Source organism: Terrapene carolina, unplaced genomic scaffold (genome assembly GCF_002925995.2).
Source record: "Terrapene carolina triunguis isolate 2854851 unplaced genomic scaffold, T_m_triunguis-2.0 Scaffold789, whole genome shotgun sequence".
Lineage (NCBI taxonomy): Eukaryota > Metazoa > Chordata > Testudines > Emydidae > Terrapene > Terrapene triunguis.
In genome coordinates, this window is record NW_020665140.1 from 7,122,771 (window position 1) to 7,144,725 (window position 21,955).

Sequence of the window (21,955 nt, forward strand, 5' to 3'; positions counted from 1 at the left end):
CAGAAGGCATTATTACAATTTTTAATTAAAACATTTTTACTTCAGTCATTTATCGGAGAGTAAGGAAGCTGCAAAAATGCAACTTTATTAAATATTATTTTTCCTGGTACATAAAGAACCCCAAAACTATGGGATGGGGGGGAGGGAGTAGTGGTACTGCATTGTCTTGCCCCTTACCATGTACTATAAGTGGCATGAAGGACAGACTGCATAGAAGAGATGGTTGATAGAGAATGAAGAAAAGGACTGGAATAATATTGGCAGAATGAACAAAATATGCAGGAGCCTCTGCTTCTGTTGCTTTTTTTTTTTTTTTTTTTTTTTTATATCTTTTCTTTCTTTTGTTTTTTTTTTTTTTTTTTTTTTTTATAAAGCACTTCAGGCTCTGGTATTTTATTTGCCACTCTTCTGTTCTTCGGCTTGGAGATGTTTCAGGACATAGAGGACAACTTGATAGCAGAAAATGTACTGATCCTATGAGAGGAAGAATCATAAACATGTTAAACAAAATGTTCACACTAGCTAAACAAGGTGCCTCTACCTGTACTTCACAGGTGGCGGAGTTCCTTATTTGAATACTAATTCATATAGTTTATTAACGAGAGAATATGATGAGTGAATGTTATGAGACAATGCTTAAAGAGAACAAGGGGGTCAAAAATGGGCTGCCCAGTTTTCAAGTGTACTCCATGTGGATTTGCCTCCTGGTTAATATTTAGTTTGATTCCTAATCCCACCATCACCACCACTACTACTTTGTCCTTATATAAGGCTTGCCATCTGCAGACCTCAGAGCTGCTTACAAACAAGGAAAGGGAAGCACCAAGGAGTGAAGTGACTCGACCAAGCTCACACAGCAGGTCAGTGGCACAGCTGGGAATAGAGCCCAGGTCTGTGATGCAACCTCCCAGTTTACAATGAGGATACCGCAGGGTTTGGGGCTATTTTTGGATAATTCTGTATTTTTTATTAAATAAGGCTTGAGAACTCCCTGATCTTGTATTCACTGTCTTCTCTAGATTCAGGTTAGGAGGCTTTTTCAACCTTTCAGTCCTAAAAGTCATCCATCCAATTACCATAATGCTATGGATAACATCAGCAAATAAAATGCAATTGCTTTTTTAGCCTTAGAATAGGTAAAAAGGCACTAATGTGCTATTACTTCCAGTTGGAGTAAAATAAGTGTTTCCAGAATGGAATAAGGGGTTTAATGCAAGAATTCTAGAATGAGACTGTCAGATCTTTTATAGCCCAGATTAACACAGTTCACTACATGTAAATTTGCACACACTATGTTTGCATGCCCTTGTATTTGCATGTTGTGAAGCTTGTCCAAAATTACATGCATTATTATGAATTCTGCCCCTATATTAGCATTTGATTTCACTCCAGCAACATTGAGGTTGAGTTTATGGGGGTACAAAGTGAGTCATTCTACAATATTTCCTAATACAGACATCTAGCACAATCTATATGCTTATCACTTTTTTTTGAGAGCTCAGAAATTCAGTTAAAAATATTTATTAAAGCACAACTTGGTAAACCAAGGTAGACATACCTCTGTCTGAACCATTCCATGTCTCTGTAGTCTCATGGTACGCACCAAATCAGAGATGTCAAACTGCCAAAAGCAAACAGACGGTAGCAGCAAGTGAGATGTTATAACAAAAAAAACCCCACACACATACAGGAAAATACACCTGTGGCACAGCAGGGAATTTGAATTTTAGTCTAGTAGACAAACATTAGTCAAATGCCAGTAAATCCACCAAGTTATGGACATACAGTACAGTATACGGAAAGCATACAGTATAGCCTGTACCAGTGCAATAAATATGTGAGGTGTGAGTGCATCATCTACTTTTCCTTTATCTTTCATTTTACCTGCTCAACACACCCTTATACTCCCCAGTCTTTATTCTACTAAAGCTCAGTCTGGAAGGGTGCTGCATACTCTGGCCCTAAACCAGCAAAGCACTTAAGTATGGGCTCAATTTTAAGTATGTATACACTCCCTTTGGCTTCCATGGAACTATGAAAGTGCTCAAAATTAAGCATGTATGTACATGCTTTGCTGGATTGGGCCCTAATGTGCTGCCAATACACTTTATTTTATATCAAGATGATAGGAAAGTGATTGCTCCATGAACTGGTGGATGGGACGACTTTAAAATGAGGTTGCCAGTGCCCTCCTGTGGACAAGGAGTACATAATCTCTGTGAAACATGGCATGGCATCCTAAATTCTGTTACAAAAGCTTTTTTACCACGTCACTGATTTAGGTTCAGGCTTAGGAGCTGAAACAGTGACCTCTTTTGGTTTTGCTTTATTGCAACCTCCTTTGTTTGGATGAAAGGTTGCTAACTACTTCATTCTACAGCTTCTGTATTTATCATAGCTTCCACAAAATGTCCAACCTGTTTATGAAAAAAGCATGGCATGTTTTCTGTTTTAAATATTTACTTTAATTGAATTATGAATGTTACAGTGTAAAGTATTCAAGTGTAAAATCAGGAAGTTTCTTAAAAAAACAGAGTGTTAGATAATTTAATGTTGACTAAAGCACATTTTATAAAAACACTCATAAGAAGAAATGTGAGTATTTCATTCATTTATGTTAAAGAATTACTACAGTCACTCAATAACTAGGCTTGGCAGAATTATTTTTTTTATAATTTTGATGGATAATATCAATGTTTATTTTTAAGCTTTTAAAATGTTTATCTATTTACATTTTCACAGTTGTGCAAAATTATGGGGCTTAAGAATATTTGTCTATTTCTATTGATTTAAATTCACAGTCACAGGAAGTTACGTGGGGGTATCAGACAATAGTTATTTAATGACAACAGAGCTTGAGATTCAAAAAAAGCTTTATAACCACTAAAACAAATTGTCTGCATCACATGTGAAAATATACAAAGTAAATGTCTTTACGCCACACTCAAAGTTCTCAAGCAGCATTTTTCTTACTTTGCCGATCTGTAAATTTTGGTCTTATCCTTCTAAGCCTATAAGGGTACGTCTACACAGCATTTTGGAGCCCGCAGGAGTGAGTCTCCCAGTCCCGGTCGACGGACTTGGGCTACAGGGGCTCACACTCATGCTCTAAAAATAGCCGCACAGACAGCACTTGGAAGTTGTGTCTCAGGCTGAAGCTCAGGCTCGGAAACCTAGGAAGATCCAGTGTTTTTAGATTTTTTTTTTGTCCTCAATATTTCTGGTTTTCACCGTTATTGCTGTTTTATACCATATACCTAATAAACCAGGTTAAGGTATAACCAGAGTCCTTGATTCAAAATAGTTGCACACTAGTAAAATAACCAAATAGCTCCTAGGGCTCACAGTTCACTAGTGAAAAGCACAGTTCACTCTATCCTCTGGGTACTCACATCAAGATCCTTGCTGATTAATCCTAGAACCACGTCGATACAAATAAGTGTCCCTGAACGTCCAATGCCTGCACTGCAGTGAGTGATGATAGGTCCCGATTTATGGATGTGCCTCATGTAGGAGATGAAAGTGAGCAGGTCGTTTGGTTGAGATGGTGTGTCATGGTCTGGCCAGGCAGTGAAATTCAGATGAGAAACACGCCGTAATTCACCAGTCTAAGGTTTTAAAAGAGACAGAACAAATACATACAGAAATGGCAAAGCAGACTGGCAGAACTTGTAAGACTTGCCTAAGAACATTCTGTAGTCAAACATCCCACTGTAAAGGGAGACTGGCCAATTAACTGGGACCCAACATTTAGGTTTTGTGAACAGAACAGTTTTGACAATGCCTTACATGATTATAAATGTGAATTTGTTTGAATTTCATCCTTTCCCTGCCACGTGTGGAAAATAAGCCTGATAAGAGTATTAGAGCTCGAGAGCAAAAGGACATGGACTATGAATAAAAGTGAAAGTGATCAGTTTAGTTTCATTGTCCTAGCTGCACTACTAGCACAAAGTCAGTCATCGAGTAAATTGACCTGCAAATGAATTTAATTGTAATAAATCTTTCTGTTTCTAAATCTAAGGCATTATCAGTAATGCATATATGGGGCCATGTCCTGACCTTCTGTTACAGGGGCACATTAGCACTGTGAGGTGATGTGCTTGAGCAGTGCATAAATGCTACCTGCTGAAAAGGTCTCAAGCTAGTTTATGCAGAATTTTATTCCAGTGGTGGAAGAAGCTGCTCACTCAAATTCCTACATGGAGGAAGAGTGACCCAATCATAATAGTCAAAAGAAATAAGGACAAAAAAGATTAAAGTGCCATATATACTCGTTCATTAGCCTGTTCGTTTATAAGCCTACCCCCCAAGATGGTTAGGTAAAAATAGCAAAAACTGCATGACCCTTTCATAAGCTGACCCTACATCTCAGGGGTTGGCAAACTCCTGGCCCGTTAGGATAAGCTGCTAGTAGGCCTGGACGTTTTGTTTATCTGGAGTGTTCACAGGCATGGAGCCCTTCAGCGCGCCACTTCCCGCAGCTCCCATTGGCTGGGAACGGCGAACCGCGGCCACAGGGAGCTGAGGGGCTCCATGCCTGCAGACGCTCCAAGTAAACAAAACGACAGTGTATTAGATATTCAATTCAATGATTCCATAGAGTTTAAAATCATCAAATTTTGGTGTAGACCCGTTTATAAGCCGACCCCTGCTCTTTGATGCATCACTTTTTTACCAAAAATATTCGGCTTATGAACGAGTATATGGTTTTTCCAGGATGCGGAAGTTTAGATTAGCTCTGGCTGGACTGAAGGGATCCATGCCAAACAAACGAAAAAGGAACCTGCCCAATCCCCCCCGAAACCCACAGAGTCTGTAGAATGACTTGATTCCCTTACTTGAATATCTTGTAGCTCCAGCACTCTAATGACAAAGCCTTTCAGTTGTTGCAGTCTCACAAGGGCCAGCCGGAGTCTGTCATTGACCATGATAGTTTTGCCAAGCACATCGGGCCAATAACGCTGGCATTTTATCTTTTCTCCTTCTACTTCCTGGGTCATCATGGCTATTACAGTACACTTTTGTTCCCAAGTCATTTGCCAGAAGTCTGCTACTGTAGTAGGGAGTGGTCCTTGACATGCAATGTACACAAATTCTTCATTCCCCACCGGCATTCTTATGAAGCTGGCATTGATGTATCCAGCTTCAGTTCCTAGGGGCACTCTAGTGGTATCATCTGCAATCCCAAAATAGAAAACATATTTTAATTATATATGTCCATACTGGGACTGTCAAGTGATTAAAAAAATTTAATCGCAATTAATCGCGTGGTTAAAAAAATTAATCGTGATTAATTGCATAAATAATCGCACTGTTAAACAATAATAGAATACCATTTATTTAAATATTTTTGGATGTTCTTCTACATTTTCAAATATATTGATTTCAATTACAACACAGAATACAAAGTGTACAGTGCTCACTTTATATTTATTTTTGATTACAAATATTTGCACTGTAAAAAACAAAAAATAGTATTTTTCAATTCACCTAATAGAAGTACTGTAGTGCAATCTCTTTATCATGAAAGTTGAATGTATAAATGTAGAAAAAATGACTGCATTCAAAAATAAAACAGTGTAAAACTTTAGAACCTACAAGTCTGCTCAGTCCTACTTTAGCCAGTCGCTCACACAAATAAATTTGGTTACAATTTGCAGGAGATAATCCTGCTCACTTCTTGTTTACAATGTCACCTGAAAGTGAGAATAGGAGTTGCATGACACTGTTGTAGCCGGTGTCGCAAGATATTTACGGGCCAGATGCGCTGTAGATTTATATGTCCCTTTATGCTTCAACCACCATTCCAGAATACATACGTCCATGCTGATGATGGGTTTTGCTCGATAACGATACAAAGCAGAGCAGACCAATGCCTGTTCATTTTCATCATCTGAGTCAGATGCCCCCAGCAGAAGGTTGATTTTCTTTTTTGGTGGTTTGGGGTCTGTAGTTTCTGCATTGGAGTGCTGCTCTTTTAAGACATATGAAAGCATGCTCCACCCCTTGTCCCTCTCAGATTTTCAAAGGCACTTCAGATTTTTAAACCTTGGGTCAAATGCTGTATCTATCCTTAGAAATCTCACATTGGTACCTTCTTTGCGTTTTGTCAAATCTGCTATGAAAGTGTTCTAAAATGAACATGTGCTGGGTCATCATCCGAGACTACTATAACATGAAATATATGGCAGAATGCAGGTAAAAGAGCAGGGGACATAAAATTCTCCCCCAAGGAGTTCTGTCACACATTTAATTAACACATTTTTTAATGAGCGTCATCAGCATGGAAGCATGTCCTCTGGAATGGTTGCCATAGCATGAAGGGGCATACGAATGTTTAGCATATCTGGCACGTAAATACCTTGCAACCCCGGCTACAAAAGTGCCATGCGAACGCCTGTTCTCACTTTCAGGTGACGTAAATAAGAAGCAGGCAGCATTATCTCCCGTAAATGTAAACTTGTTTGTCTTAGCAATTGGCTGAACAAGAAGTAGGACTGCGTGGACTTGTAGGCTCTAAAGTTTTACATTGTTTTATTTTTGAGTGCAGTTATGTAAAAAAAAATAAATCTACATTTGTAAGTTACATTTTCACGATAAAGAGATTGCACTACTGTACTTGTATGAGGTGAATTGAAAAATACTATTTCTTCTGTCATTTTTACAGTGCAAATATTTATAATAAAAATAATATAAAGTGAGCACTGTGCACTTTGTATTCTGTGTTGTAATAGAAATCAATATATTTGAAAATGTAGAAAAACATCCAAAATATTTAATAAATGTAAATTGGTATTCTATTGTTATAAATGCGATTAATCATGATTAATTTTTTTAATCACAGTTCATTTTTTTGAGTTCATCATGAGTTAACTGCGATTAATTGACAGCCCTAGTCCATACACCCATAATTAAACCTAGGTCCTGTAAACACTTGTGGAGTAAAAAGTAACAGAGAGTCCTGTGGCACCTTTAAGACTAACAGATGTATTGGAGCATAAGCTATCGTGGAGTACTTTTCATCTCACAAATATTAATGAATCCTCACAATATCCTATTTGAAAAAAGTATTAACCCCACATCACATAAGGAAAAAGGTTACAAATCTGATGATCAGAGGTGCAGAGCCCTCGCAGTTGCCACGGACAAGGACTGGAGTTTTGGGCTTTCAGCACTCCTAGAAATCAGGCTCTATGGGTATGTTTACACTCTGAGCTGGGGGTGTGATTCCCAGCTCCAGGAAACACACTCACGCTAGCACTTATTGAGCTAGATCACTAAAATGAGACTGTAGCCGCAGCAGTGCAAGCAGCGAGATGGGCTAGCTGCCCCAAGTGCATGCCCATCAGAGACCTTAGATACACACTCTGGGCAGCTTGCCCCTCTTGCTGGCACAGCTATGAGCTCTCACGGATGTGTCTCCTCGAGCTGGGAATCACAAAGTGTAGACGTACCCATAGTGTCTTACCCACGGCTTCAGAGACTTTGTCGGAGCAGAAATTAGAACTCAAGACTTTCTGGCTCCCAGTTCTAGACTCAGACTTCACGTCTCATGCATATGTAACTAACGGAATATAAACATAATTCTTTTACAGTGAGATTGATACAGTGTATTAATATTAATTATTATACTATTGTCACTTCAGATTTACAATGGTATAACTAGGAGCACGATCTGTCCTCCTAGGTTTATGTCTATCGTATGTGACAAACAGGATCTGCTGCATTAATAGAATTAATGTTTTACGTGAGGGTGGAGGGAAAGGATGGGAGGCATAAAATAACAAGCAGGTGCACTCATATAATGATTTTCATCCACAGATCGCAAAGTGCTTTAAAAGGGTGGGCAAGCAGCATTCTTGCTCTGTTACAGATAGGGACAATAGGTGCAAAGAGGTTTAATGGTTTGCCCAGTCACACAGTAACTCAACAGAAGAACTGGGAATAGGAGTCAGGACTTACCAGTCTGATGTCAAATCCACCAGACCACACTGCCTTTCTGGTTAAATCAACATAAAAGTTTATGATCAGATTACTTAGGACTTACAGGGAAGTATGTTTTTATATCTGTTCTTCCTCCTGTTCTCTTTAGTTTGTCCAACCAAACACTGATCCAAAGGCTTTAAGTCTTGCAGGTTCTATAAACAGATAGCTCATATTAATAACTGCTGGGATAAACAAAATGCCATCAATTTTTAACTGTTAAGTGACTAACAGTATCTATTAGAAACATACAGAAATGATGCACTATAGATTCATAGATTCCAAGGCCAAAGGGACCATTGTGATCATCTAGTCTGACCTCCTATATAATACAGGTCATAGAATTTCCCCCAAATAATTCCTTTTGAACTAGAGAATCTCTTTTTTTAAAAAACATCCAATCTTGACTTTAAAATTGCTAATGATGGAGAATCCACCTTGACCCTTTGTAAATTGTTCTAATGGTTAATTAACCACACTATTAAAAATGGACACCTCATTTCTAGTATGAAAGTGTTTAGCAAAGAAAGGTATAACAAGATCCAATGGTAGGAAGTTGAAGCTAAACTGAAGAGCCCATTATCAAGTATTAGTTCCCCATGTAGTTACAATTCACAGTCACATCACAAGGGAGTAAGACATGCAGCCTTGCAAAAAAACAAAACAAAACAATCTTCTTGTAATTACTTTGTAATCTTGTCCTGGAAGTTTTAACACAGTTGGTAACATATTAACAACTTTAACAAGAGTAGAGATTCATGTTTTCATTGTGAGAGCTGGATTTTGCAGAGATCATTACATTTTCCATGTCCTTTCAGCTTAACTGCTGGTTTAAAAGATATTATTTATTATTAATGATTATTATTAATGGATTTGAAGAAACAGGCAAGTCTCAATCACATTTCTAGACCGAAAGCCAATATAGCTCAGTCTAGTTAATGTAGTTAAACTGAAACAGAGGGGAGGAAAAGTATTCTTTCCTCCCTTTTGCTTTAGCCATGCAGAATCAAGCCCTATGTTTCTACCTGCTTCACACTGCCCTAGTGAAGAGTATTTTCATTGCATGGATTCGTATTTAAAAGAGTTTTACAAAGGACTGAAAATAGCCTGTGTTTGTTTACCTCAATCTCCTTAGAAGGTACTCCTTGTTCCAGTAGTCCACGTAACATTCGGATGACTGACTTCAATTTGGCTCCAGTATATTTGCCTGAAGGAAGCACTCTGACAATTGGGAGCGCAGAGAGCTCTTCATTTGTCACTAAAGGGCAATCTAGAGCAGAAGAAGATTGATTTATGTGCACATATAAACAGCTAACAGAAAGGACAGCCTATAGCATGCTATAGTAGAGTGCTATGAAATGAGAGATTTCCCAGGTACCACCACATCCAGTTTTCAGGTTGTCAATTGCTTATTCATATACATATTTCTTATATTTTATAGAAAAGATCACCCATAAGAGATCCATGACATAAACAATCCTTCCAGCATTATCCCTTCACTGGTAATGCTTGCTATCTTTTATCACTATTTTCCCCAGAACTGTATACAGATCAATTCATGATTAAAAATGTCAACATTTGAGAAACAATGAATGAGTAATTTTCATCTTTAATTTCCTTGCAGTCAATACACTGAAATAATCAACAAATGCATTTTTAGCATGGATTCTTGAAATGCAATTTGCAAGATCGATGACTCTGCACTTGAGCCAGAGACTTTATATTTAAAAGTGAAAGCTCACACCTTACAGTTTTTTCTTTAAAACTTCACCTTAAAATGCATTGTAATGGTAAAAGCGTAAGATGTGTTAGCTGTATTAAAGTTTAAAAAAAAATCTTGGTTTAGAAAGGCAGGTGTCCTGCATTATTCTTTCAAACACCACACAACTCATTAATAATCCAAGTTTCCTTGACATGAGAGTTAAAAATAGCTTGTGACTACTGAATCATACAAAAAGTTTACTAGAATAGTTTATGTTCACGTTTATTTTTTCTAAGTTAAAAAGCACTTTGAAGCACAGATGCTATAGACACAAGTCTGAATAGACTTGTGAATATGAATTCAGGTAACAGAACATATTCCTGAACATATTCAAGATGCTAAAGATAGACACCCAATTCTGCCACCCTTACTCATGTTGCGCAGTATCTTATTCTGGGAGTAGGTCCATTGACTTCAGTAAAGACGGCAAAATCAGGCCCGAAGTAATGAGGAAAATGCCGTGTATTTAGGGTGTGGAGTCAGCACTCAATAGATGCCTATAGGATCTCAGTCCAATTGCACATTTCACCATATGCCATTGCAGCTTTCATAAAATAGAACTGATGGAAGGGAATTGGCTGCAGTTCTGACTATGGCCCAATTCTGCAATCCCTTGCTCAGATGAGCATTCAGTGAATGAGTGGGATTACTCCCTTGTGTGAAAAAGGGTTTGCAAGCTTGAATTATGATGATCCACTTCTATGAGCTCTTGAGCACCCTCATCTCCCATTGACTGCTTTTCTCAGGACTGGACCCGTAACAATATCCAGAACATGTTCAAATACATTTCTGACATGATTACATTATTGTAATCCTCATTTTCCATTGATTGTTTATTTGTTCAAGTCCTTGCCTTTAGCCAGGTGTTCCTGATTTATTGATTCAATAGGGAGTTCATCACTTCCCCATGTAATTTCATCTTCATCCGCTTGTCCCACAAGAGGTTGTTGAGGTGACCTAGAAAAGCAAAGAATGTTAAAGGTTTCTCATTTCCTATTAGAACAATACATTTCAATTTTAAATATGAACATTTTCTGTAAACAAAAGACCCTACAACATACTTTAGAAAAGTACAGAATTCTTAAATTTAGATCAACGTTATAAACCACAATTAGAAGAAAATAAATATTTCATGTATTCAAAAGATTCAACCAAAATAAGAGGTTTAATTCCATGATGATAGCTATTAATGTAATACATAGAGATTATGAATCATATTACATAAAATACAAATATAGGGAATGCTTTTAAAAAGAGAGAAACTCAAAAAGGATATTTTCTGGATCAATTTTTATTGTTGTTCCTTGAAGACAAAAGCCTTAGCTTCTAATGATTTTTTAGCCTTACTGAACTAAATTTAAATGACATTATTTATAACATATGTATTGCCTACAAAAAGCTACATTAAAGAGCACAAAAGTTGCAACATCAAGCACCCAAATATTGAGAAATGCCAGTATTAAGTTTGCCCATGCAACTATATATGTATGTATGTTACACATGTCTGTATGTATGATATAATTACGTGTTATACACCCATTCACACACACCAATGACTTTCTAGTGTGATCTGTATCTTTGCAGGACAAAATGACAATACAAAAATAAACTAAATTCTGAATTTATTTGAGAAAAAACAGCCATTAAGCAGTTAAGTTTTCGGAAGTTTTCTTCAGAGCAACACAGTGTAGCTGCCTTTGTTATATTTTACTTTATTATGCTTGAGTCATGACTGAAGATTCTCTCATTTAAGACTAGCAGGAGAAGAACAGAGGAGGAACCTTTGCTGTTAGGTTATTGTATGCATGTCTGCAAGGAACTCAGATACCATGGTGATGCTTGTGGTATAAGAACCTAAGTAACTAAAACATTTCCCCACAAAATATCCGCAGTGCAGATTCCTCACATTCTCAGAGCAGGACTCCTCAATCCAGTTTTGCAGGGACCACCATAAGCCTGTCTGGACTTTGGACTAAAGAAGGTGGCAGCTACTGCCAGTTTTGATGGTGATATTAATGGGGACGCATTCCCACATGGACATGTCTGTTCATTCAGTCAGTTAAATCACTGTCAGAAAGAAGCAACTTTCAAACACTACTGTCCTGGGCCAGATTCAAACCAGCAATCTACAGATGAAAAGTTGTCCTTTGGTATCAGTAAGTTTTTGGAAAAGAGGAAGGAGTGGAGGCAACTGGGGGACTATGCAAGTCTGGATCTGAATACTTTTTCATCCTAATTATGTTCCAGTAGTTGAGTAGCAAAATAAGAGTCCGACAGCAGATTTTTACTGTTCATAATTCACGACAGATGTTCTTGAACACCCCCACTTGACATCAAGTTCTATAGCACTAAATAATATCATGACCTCTCAATAACATGAACAGACACAAAGCCATCCTATATCAACATGTCAACAGACAGATAGGGTTTGTGGTTTGTTTGTGCTTTAATCTTCCCTCACTTCACCGAGCTGTAAAAATTATGTTACTCTTAAATTCCACTTAAAAATCTCACCTTTCAGGCATTACTTTGTCTTCACAATGTTCTTCACAGCCATTTATTTGTGTCGGCTAGTGAAGGAAGCATTTCAAAGTATAGTGAGTTATGTTGGAAGGGGACTGTACAACAAGCATACTTTTATCTTATAAACTAAAACAATGTTAACAAGTAAATTCAATATTTGTGCAGGGTACCACACTGAAAGCATTATGCATTGACAATCTCTATTCTTCCAGGAAATCCACCCAACCACAAAACCCCCAAACATTCAGCCTCTGCACTGGGGAATGTGGAACAGTTGGAGAGGTAAAATCATATCCCAGCCTAGAGCCCACCCCCGGCTCTTCTTCCAGCTTCAGTCTCTCTGTGCTAGTAATGTCAGTTAGGGTTTTTTTGTTTTGTTTTGCCAAAAACCCTAGCGTGTGTACATCTTATTTTGTCCAAAGAACTGGTATACGCTATACTGGGGAAAACACTTTTGGTGATATAAGCTGCATCTACACTAGGAGAGCTCGCCAGTATAACTATGGTGAAGACTAGGACTAGGAAGGAGAGATGGCCTGGCTCTAGTTCTACACATAGGCAAATGTTCAGCACACTTCCGAAACAACGCAGAGTTGAAATTCGATCAGGCAGAAAATCTGCTTGTGGCTCTGCTCAACACATAACTCAAGTGACAATCCCCTGCCAAGTCAGCCTACACCCGTACCCAAACGGAAAGCAAAAGGACAGCGCACCTGTGAGTTTTGCCCCCAAATGAAATATGTCTCATATGCATGAACAGAACTAGAATATTCAAGAGGGGATAAGGAGCTTTTTTATTTTATTTTTGATTAAGAGACCTCAGGCAATGTCAGTGTAAAAAATGTCAAGAGTGACTCACAACTGAGACCAGCTTGGCCCAGCTGGTGGTGCCTTAGCCAAGAGGAGTCTCCCTTTTAGATCCCCTAGAGAGATGTTCTAGATCAAGGGTCCTGGTGTTGAGTCACAGTTGTAACTGGGTAGGAAGTACAAACAGTGAGTATACACTGGATAGGGGGATTCTATTAACTGGATACATTTGCTATGGGAGTCTGGACGTCTATTGACTGATGCAACATAGGACAACATGGGGAAGTGTAGAGTGAAGGTGGTATAGAATTTGTTTGTGTACCTTTGTTTATCTGAGCAGAAAGGTGAAGGAGAGGGAGCCTCAGGTTTGGACTCTTTACAGATACTCTGCAAAATATTTGAAATGCTCTGATTTTTCCTAACCTTCTATGAAATGAGGGAGCTTTCTAGCTAGCATGTATGAAATAGCATTGTATCGGCATTTATTATCATTACACTTTTTAAAACTGTTGGCTTTCATTGCTTCCAACCAGGAACAGCAAATGTTAGTTTTCTGGTTTGTTCTCTTGTGTGGTTAATTTATCACAGATTAATTATTATACAGTATTTCAAAAACTCTTTCCATACTCTTGGTTTATAAACACTGTTTTCTGGAGGCCAATCAAATGGCAGTGACAGTTACATTTAAAATGTTGATGAAATTATTTCCACAAATTCAGTCTGATCGAGGGAACGAGAAGTCAATGTAAATAGTGTAGGAAATCGGCAAATAAAGACACTGCCAACATCTTTTCATTTTACCTCTGGAAAGTCTTCAGGCAAAGATGACCCATCACAGTCCGTGTCTTCAGCTTTTTCTTCTGCCAGCTTCCCACTGGTCTCTAAAGAACCTGCTGGAGAAATACATTGGAAGACAGAGCTATACAGAAGTGATGTTATGGGTAGATTAAGTGAAAATACTCATATTTTCATTCAAATATAAGAAAAGTAGTGCCTGCAGCTAAAAAAAAAACAGGAAAAAAAATGGTTCTAAGGGTACGAGTCCTTGGCCATACATTCATTCTTAATAACTCTTTACTGTCAATGCAGACCATAGGACTAACGGTAGATTACGGGCCAGATTCTCATTTACACTAAGGTCCTTTATACCACTTTGGCAGCATAAAGAGGCCTTAAAGTGAGCATAAACTACACTGGCACCCAGTTTAAGTTCCCTTTACACTGCCAGAGTGGTGTAAAGGGGCCTTAACATAAATATTAATCAGGTCAGCGTACTTCGTCATTTTTAGCACACAATCAAAATTTTAGCACAGTTGTTTAACTACGTGGTTATTTGCATCAGTATTGAGCTGATGTACCGACTACAAAAGAATGACAAGTTCTTAACCCAGCAATATGACTCTAACTCACAGTAGGACTAGGTCTAAACCCGGATTCTAGTTACTCCCTATATTAATGAGCCATCATAAAATTGTACAGGCTAAAATCTGACCTACTTTAGCTATGTCACTGCTGCTACATCTCCCAGGTTCAACACACCAGCCGTGCTGCTGTATACAACGGGCCAGATCCCAGCGGGTGTAACTTTGGCAGTAATGGAACCACACAGATTTACACCAGCGGAGGCTCTGAGTCTGTAGTTTTAACAGAATGCTAATAGATGAAAATAGGCCAGCAAGTTCAGGAAGGAGCAGAGGACAAGGATTAAAATAGTTATAAACTAGTGAGCGGTGTCTCAAATCTGGTGACCGCAGTAGCAGACACCAGTTTAGTTTAATTCACTGAATTATGTGCAAGCCCCCAGTGATACCTCACATGAGCAATTAGCAACCACTATTCCACAATCATGCTCATTTCAGTTGACGGTGAGTATTCTGTTGCAAAGACGGAGAGGTAACGAAAAGGGAGCACTGACTCATGCAGCACTAGGAAGAAGGAAACTACAAAACTGGCTGAAAATTAAAGGAGCAGATTTGAAAAGAAATGGTTTTTTTTAAATATTTTTCAAAAATTGCAGTTACAATTTTGTAACTATCAGGGATGTAATTTGGGTGCCTGACTGCACCTGCAAATCAAGACATCTAAACATCATCAGTTCTACCCACAAACAATTGCAGGTACTAATGCATACCCAAAAATTATTTAAAATAAAAGACAAGATTTACTAAATCTGGACTTCACAAAAAGATCCCCTTATTAGACGCACCGTCCCTTTAACCACATCTCTTGGAAAAATTCAGTTTGCAAGCTACTTCCATTCCACCACTTTCTGTTAGCTAACCAAAAGCCCATTCAGTGTTCATTTCCTGGGTTTAGCTTTTTGATGGCTGGCAGATGGTCACCTGTGGTTGCATTATTGCGATTTAAGAGGTTCTGGGCTTCCTCGTCTACAACATTCAACAGATACTGGACAACGTCATTGTGGTCATCCTCATCATAATAGTCATCTTCCAGTATCTCAGTTTCTAGAACAATAAAACAAACAACATGGGGGAAAGGAATATAAAAAGATTAATTCTCATAAAGGAAGTGAATGACAAAAATGGGGCATTCCGTCAAGCAGATATTCTATATATTCTTTAAAATACTAATACGAATAATTATTGTGACTCTTGTGACAAGATGGCTGACGTTAGTATGGTGGGTCCTGCACTTTTCTTGGTGGGGGGCTAAGACGCCACCCCTTGCCCATGCTCTTGGGGTGACGAGGGCCCCGCTAGTGGCCCAGGAAGGTGGTAGAGGAGGGAAGCGTGGGAGGGATCTGGGTTTGCTCCTCACTCTGAGCCCCAGCTCCTCTCAACCCCTGCGGGTGCTTACCCTCTTCCCCCTTGGTGAGGTACCTTCGGTCCTTAGATGCTGGGGGAGGGAGTCTTCCTCCCCTGCTGGGGCAGGGTCTCCCTTGCTTCAATTCTCTGGTCTTTCGGCTCTCACAGCACACCTCCAAACTCCAGTCCTCTCTCCTTCCCCCTAACTGCCTGAAGCAGTGGGTTTTATTAGGTTCCTGACAGGGCCTTAATTGACTGCAGGTGCTCCAATTAACCTGTAGCCACCCTCCCTGGTCTACAGGGAACCACGCCTTAATTAGCCTAGGGCTTATATATTTTGCCTCTATCACTCTTCCAGTGCTCCCTGGCCCTCCTGTATCACTCTCCTTCCTTGACTATGCTACAGAATTCAAACTCTGATCCCATTACTCCACTTCTCCTTTTCTTGGCAAATAACTCGTTTAGGAGAGAATACAGAACCAGAAAAACACATTATAGAAATGAATGTCAAGTTTAAGATATTCAAGAAGTTAAAATTGTCTTTTATTTTGAAATCTTTATTGCCTATTCTCTCTCTTACTCTTGAACTGAGTAGTACACAGATGTTCAAATCTCTCCTCCTTACCTGAGTGATCACTGTTCTTGGAAAAATCTGCCTGATGAATGCTGCTTACTGCATTTGTATGAGAAACTCCTATCATGCTTTCCCCATTAACCTAACAAAACAAAAAGTAGCATGAGTTAGTTTTCTTTTTTAAGGGCATGTTGTTTGTTCCTCTAACAGCAGCCCATTCTAACAAAGCACAGGGTACTACTCAGGAGGCAGACACAGATATGCAGCCTTTTCATGCCTCCTACTCAATTAAGAAAACACGATTTAATCTTAGTGGTAACTTATGCTTGACATTTTTTTAAACTGGCAATGTAACTGTACTATAACTTACAAACAAAACTAAGAAAAACAAAAATTAAGCCAGAATGTAAGGGGAAACTTCCTGACAGAGATCTATTAGATGGTGGAACAACCTACCAAGAGAGCAGTGTTGCTGCAATTACTTTCCTCTTCTTGTCCCTCAGACTGAGGCTATATTACAGTGGCAATTGAATGACAAAACATTTGTCTCTCAGATGTATTAACCCCGCTCCTCCCCGAAAGACAGAAGTTTTGCCGTGACAAGTGCTAGTGTGAACGGCACGACAAAGCTAACCTCGCTCATTGGAGGTGGAAGTTTTTTTGTAGTCAGGAGAGCTGACAAACAGTGGCTACACTGCACGACTTTTAGCAGCACGGCTGTGGCGACACAGCCATGTTGCTAAAAGCTGTGTAGTGTAGACAGAGCCTAAGAAATAACTGTGATGGATAGAATATTTTGCATTTATATTGTGTCCTCCATCCAACACTATCAAACATTAATGATCTTAGCTTCATATCACTTGTACCTCTGTGAGGGAGGTAAGCATTACCTTCATTTCTTAGAAGAGAAAATGGAAGCAGAGAGAGATTAAATTACTTGGCCAATGTAACATACAAGCACTGTGAGGCACTAGGAACAGAATACAGATTTCTGAGTTACAGCCCTGTCTGTGCCTTAGCCACAAGACCAGTCTTCTTTCCTTAAATGAAGTTCTGGGCATTGGAAAAATAATTCCAAAAACTTTTGCACTTATTGATTCAGATCAACGGACAGCGCTGTAACTGCACAGTTTAAGATACAGAAATTTTGCACTAGCTGGGGTTGGGTATTGATTATATCTTTTTCTCTAGTTAATGAAAATTCCTACCAATAGAATTACACGCACCTATTTTATCAGAACTGAATAAAGGAAAATAAAGCAGCTGTGCTAAATATGGTTGCTTCATTTTATTTACCTTGGGGACATAAATATCAGGTGCTGTTTCTGTTTTGCCATAGTGATCTCCATGGGGATGGCCTAAACAAAAAAGAACAAATCGATAACCTTTTAAATAACAAAATGTTTGTAGTGATCACATGAAAAAAAGTATCAAAGGGGTAGCCGTGTTAGTCTGTATCCACAAAAACAATGAGAAGTCTGGTGGCACCTTCAAGACTAACAGATTTATTTGAGCATAAGCTTTCATGGGTAAAAAAACCACCTCTTCAGATGAATGGAGACTCCATGCATCTGAAGAAGTGGGTTTTTACCCACAAAAGCTTATGCCCAAATAAATCTGTTAGTCTTTAAGGTGCTACCAGACTCCTCGTTGTTATTATGAAAAACAGTTGTTTGGCAGTAAAGAAAAATATTTATCATTTGTTATGAAATGTTATATACTTCCTTCTGCTGACAGTTATTATAAAGAATAACTGAACCTAACTGAATGGTAGAATAGTGGGGTACTTAACCACACTCATATCTGAATGACAGTATTTTAAAATAACATTATGTTTGCAGAGTTAGGAGAAATAAGAGAAGATAATGGTATAATAAATAACCAAGTCTCCAAAACGACCATTGTTGATAAATAGTAATACCAATACAATATGAATGATATGGCACCAGATGCAAGCGTGTCACTTTAGAGAAATACTGTAAAGCTCCCACCCCCAAAAGTTTAAAATCTAAGGGCACATCCCTGCAAACACATATCTCTGGACGTAGCGTACACCCAAGTCAATGAGACTGCTTGTAGTAGTGTTTTCAGGACCAACTTCTAAAGAGACAATGTCTAGACCAGAGATGGGGGATATGAAACAACAAAAATCTAGTGCAAGATAATAACTTCTCTTTTCTCTTTAAATGGGCATTCATTAACAGGAATGTGACCTCATGTTCAGGGCGACTCTAAACCTCTGACAGCCAGAAGCTAGGATCACTCCAACTGCCCTATTCTATAGATTCCCCCTGAAGCTCTGGTATGGGACAATGTTGGAGACTGGATACAAGGCTCAATGGACCATTGGTCTGACCCAGTCTGACAATTCTTATGTCACACTAGAGTAACACTTTGCAGCTAGAACAGCTCCAAACACACTTTGGCAATTAACGAATTTGACCATTACAAAACTTAATATCACACTATACATTTTTCAGTGGGTAGAAGAGCTGTGTTCTTATTCACTGCCTGATTAGAAAGATCTGCATCCAATTGTGTGTGCATTCTGAGCTGATTTGTGAATAACAGAAATAGTTATCTTGTATTGTGTGAAACATAGTAAGAAGATTTTGAGTATAATTCTTTTAGTAAACAAAGTGTGTTCAGGTATTATTAAAATTTCCCCATCAATTAAATGGAGACCTTTGGTAGCCTAGAAGACTATAAAAACGTATCAAGGATATGAAATTAAAGACACAAGACTAACAAAGGAATAATGGAAAGCAGAAACTGATTCAAACTTTCCTCCTTAGGCAAAGTGATATGTAAACAATACCACAGGAAGCACCAAATTGTTTGTGTTGTATGTAACAATGCCAATATATCACAAAATCCAAGAATTTTCTAAAGCTGAGTACAGAACACTCCATAATATTTAAATGGTTTTATTCTATTTCTCAGAATCTGTTACATTCTGTACTGTCTCTTATCCATGTCCTTATGCAAAGTGGCTTCTTAAATTTGTTGCAGAAGTTTGGCAAATCTTATTTAAAAGAGTATCATTTATCCTGTTTATGACAGGCTTTTGTAGGCAAAAGCAAGATATCACACTTTGGTTGTCATTGATAGAAAGAAACTCATTTGCAGTAGGTAACTAAGAGATCCTTACCATTAGCTTTCATTAACTTTGGACTTGAGCTAACAGAGCCCCTGGACTTTGGAATCAATGGGTGACCATCTCTGCGATAAGAAGAAACACACTATATTTTTGATTTGTGAAAAGGAACCATACATAAGTATCTATATGAGGGCAATCTCTTATTGACTATTAGGCCTTAACTATATCAATCACATTTTCCTTGGAGAAATTTGGAATAAGGTACCAAGAATATTCAATATCCCAATAATAGAAAGGTATTCACCAGATAATATCCTGGTTCATATCTACTTTCAGAAGAGGTGCAATTTAGTGTAGACAGGTGCGATCTAGTGGCCTCAGCCTAGGGCTTAAACCTTAGAACTCCTCAGTTCCTGCAGCTCCTCAGCACTTCAGAAAATTAAGCTTTAGGTGCCTGAAAGTTAGGCACACAAAAGTAGTGGAAACTTGGTAATTTCTCTGCCTCAGTTGCCCCATCTATAAAATAGGGATAACAATACCTATATAGTCACCTCTTTACAGGATTATTCCAAGGATTAAATTATTGCTAGTAAAGAGTTCTGAAATTAAAGGATGAAGGATGCAGCTGCTCTGTGCCACCCTGATAGCATAATCTGAGCCTACAGCTAGGTTTGCTGTGCCAGGGAGGACTGCTCCAGCACACACATGAACCTAGGGAGACATAGAGCCAATGTGTGATCTCTTACACCACTCCCCCTCCCGGCTGCTGATGTAGTAGGGGAAAGGTGTAGCTGGAGCACCCCTGAACTAGGTCAATCTTCATCTGCAATTTCAGTACTCTGTGGGTAACTCTACACTGCAGCTGGGAGTGAGCCTAACCACCCAGGTATACCGACTTGTGCTAGCAGGGCTTGAATTAGTGCATCAAAAATAGCAGTGTGGATGTGGTGGCTCAGAGTTTCAAGCCCACCAGACCCCCTAGGCTTGAGAATCCGAGATCCAGCCCAAGATGCAGCTATTTATAGCACGCTAGCTTGAGCCGTGCTAGTGCAAGTCTCTCTATCTGGGCTGGGAGGCTCACTCCAGTTGGTACAACTTTTGGAAAAATGTTGACAAAGTTGACAACTTTCCCCAAAACAATTAGGTTTTTTTTTAAAGGGCACTTTGAGCCACGTAACTTATTACTAAGGCTAAGATTTTGTCACGGTTATTTTTAGTAAGTCACGGACAGGTCACGGGCCATAAACAAAAATTCACGAAAGCCTGTGACCTGTCTGTGACTTTTGCTAAAAATAATTGTGACAAAATGGGGAGTGGGGGATCACAGTGGATTCCGTGACTTTCATGACCTCCGTGACATAATTGTAGCCTTACTTATTACATACATGTCCTACCCTGCTTATTACATAATGCCCACGCACAAGCTGGGCATATATCAAATTTAGTCTGAGAATGCCTCTTACAGTGCAGTCTGCAGTTGGACAGTTTTATCCTCACTATGAGCCCAATCTGATCAGATACTGAGCATTCTCAACTCCATTAAGCCAACGGAATTGAGAGGACAGAGTACCCTGAAGGATCAGGCCTTTTAAAAATACCCGCCATTATCACTCCAATTGGTTAGCTATTGTGCCAGGAAAATGCATTTAAGTGGACACAGCTACAACTATGTCAGTTAAAAATCACATGCAGGAATTAGCTTCCAGAGGATACCTTGTAGCTTTCAGCACCACTTTAGGAAGTGACATTTCCAGGGCTCTTTTGGCTTCTTTCAGAGTCATTCCCTGTGTGCTGACTCCATTAATATAATGGATGATATCCAATGTACGGAGACTTTCCTCGTTGGCAGCAACTGACCTTGGCTTTATATCACTAATGTATATCGCCTGGTAAAGGCTGTCATGACCTCCTGATATAGACAGACCTGTGCAGAAGAAAAAAATCCTCAATTTTTTCTTTTAGTAGTTAAGTGTGATTTTTACAACGGGACCAAGAAAGGCATTTCACACAAGGGCAAACAGCCATACAATTTTATATTACCCAGCTCTTCTTTATGGCACGTTAATGTAATATCAGGCAGCAAATGGGGCAACACTGGAATCTTTGGTAACTCCAGAACCCGTCCAACCACTAATCTGACAGTCTTTGGTGCAGCTCGGAGAAAACTGACTGCATCTGTGTGACTCATGTTAGTGACATCCATGTCATTAACCTGTGAAGAGAACAGCAACAGAAAAATCCTCATTATGGTTGCAATTAAGACAGCCAATGATACCAAGAAAATGCAGCTGAAGTCCCTATTATTTGTATTTCATATTAAATGACAAAATATAAATGTTGTAAATGACAGCAACTGCAATCTATGAGGTTATCCATTTCCAGGAACAAACACATTTAATGGAAATGGTAGTAGTAAAGAAACAAATCCTGAACTACCA

The 21,955-nt window shown here is 38.8% G+C and overlaps 1 protein-coding gene across 8 annotated transcripts in view; it reads right to left on the bottom strand.

Annotated features, from left to right (window-relative positions):
• Positions 1-341: 341 nt before the first annotated feature.
• Positions 342-21,955, bottom strand: part of PTPN13 (protein tyrosine phosphatase non-receptor type 13) — a 190,446-nt gene continuing 168,832 nt past the window's right edge. For 6 of the 8 annotated variants that reach the window (XM_026660490.2, XM_026660493.2, XM_026660494.2 and 3 more), the window contains 15 exons: positions 21,558-21,729; positions 21,231-21,441; positions 19,569-19,639; positions 17,714-17,775; positions 16,469-16,559; positions 15,421-15,543; positions 13,880-13,971; positions 12,263-12,318; positions 10,602-10,705; positions 9,108-9,256; positions 8,051-8,141; positions 4,842-5,179; positions 3,393-3,608; positions 1,559-1,621; positions 342-474 (listed from right to left, as the gene is read on the bottom strand). In XM_026660490.2, coding sequence (XP_026516275.1) covers positions 394-474; positions 1,559-1,621; positions 3,393-3,608; positions 4,842-5,179; positions 8,051-8,141; positions 9,108-9,256; positions 10,602-10,705; positions 12,263-12,318; positions 13,880-13,971; positions 15,421-15,543; positions 16,469-16,559; positions 17,714-17,775; positions 19,569-19,639; positions 21,231-21,441; positions 21,558-21,729 — 1,920 coding nt within the window. In that variant the 3' untranslated portion in view covers positions 342-393. The remainder of the gene's footprint in view (positions 475-1,558; positions 1,622-3,392; positions 3,609-4,841; positions 5,180-8,050; positions 8,142-9,107; positions 9,257-10,601; positions 10,706-12,262; positions 12,319-13,879; positions 13,972-15,420; positions 15,544-16,468; positions 16,560-17,713; positions 17,776-19,568; positions 19,640-21,230; positions 21,442-21,557; positions 21,730-21,955) is intronic. The other 2 variants (XM_026660496.2, XM_026660488.2) reach the window with 1 other exon arrangement.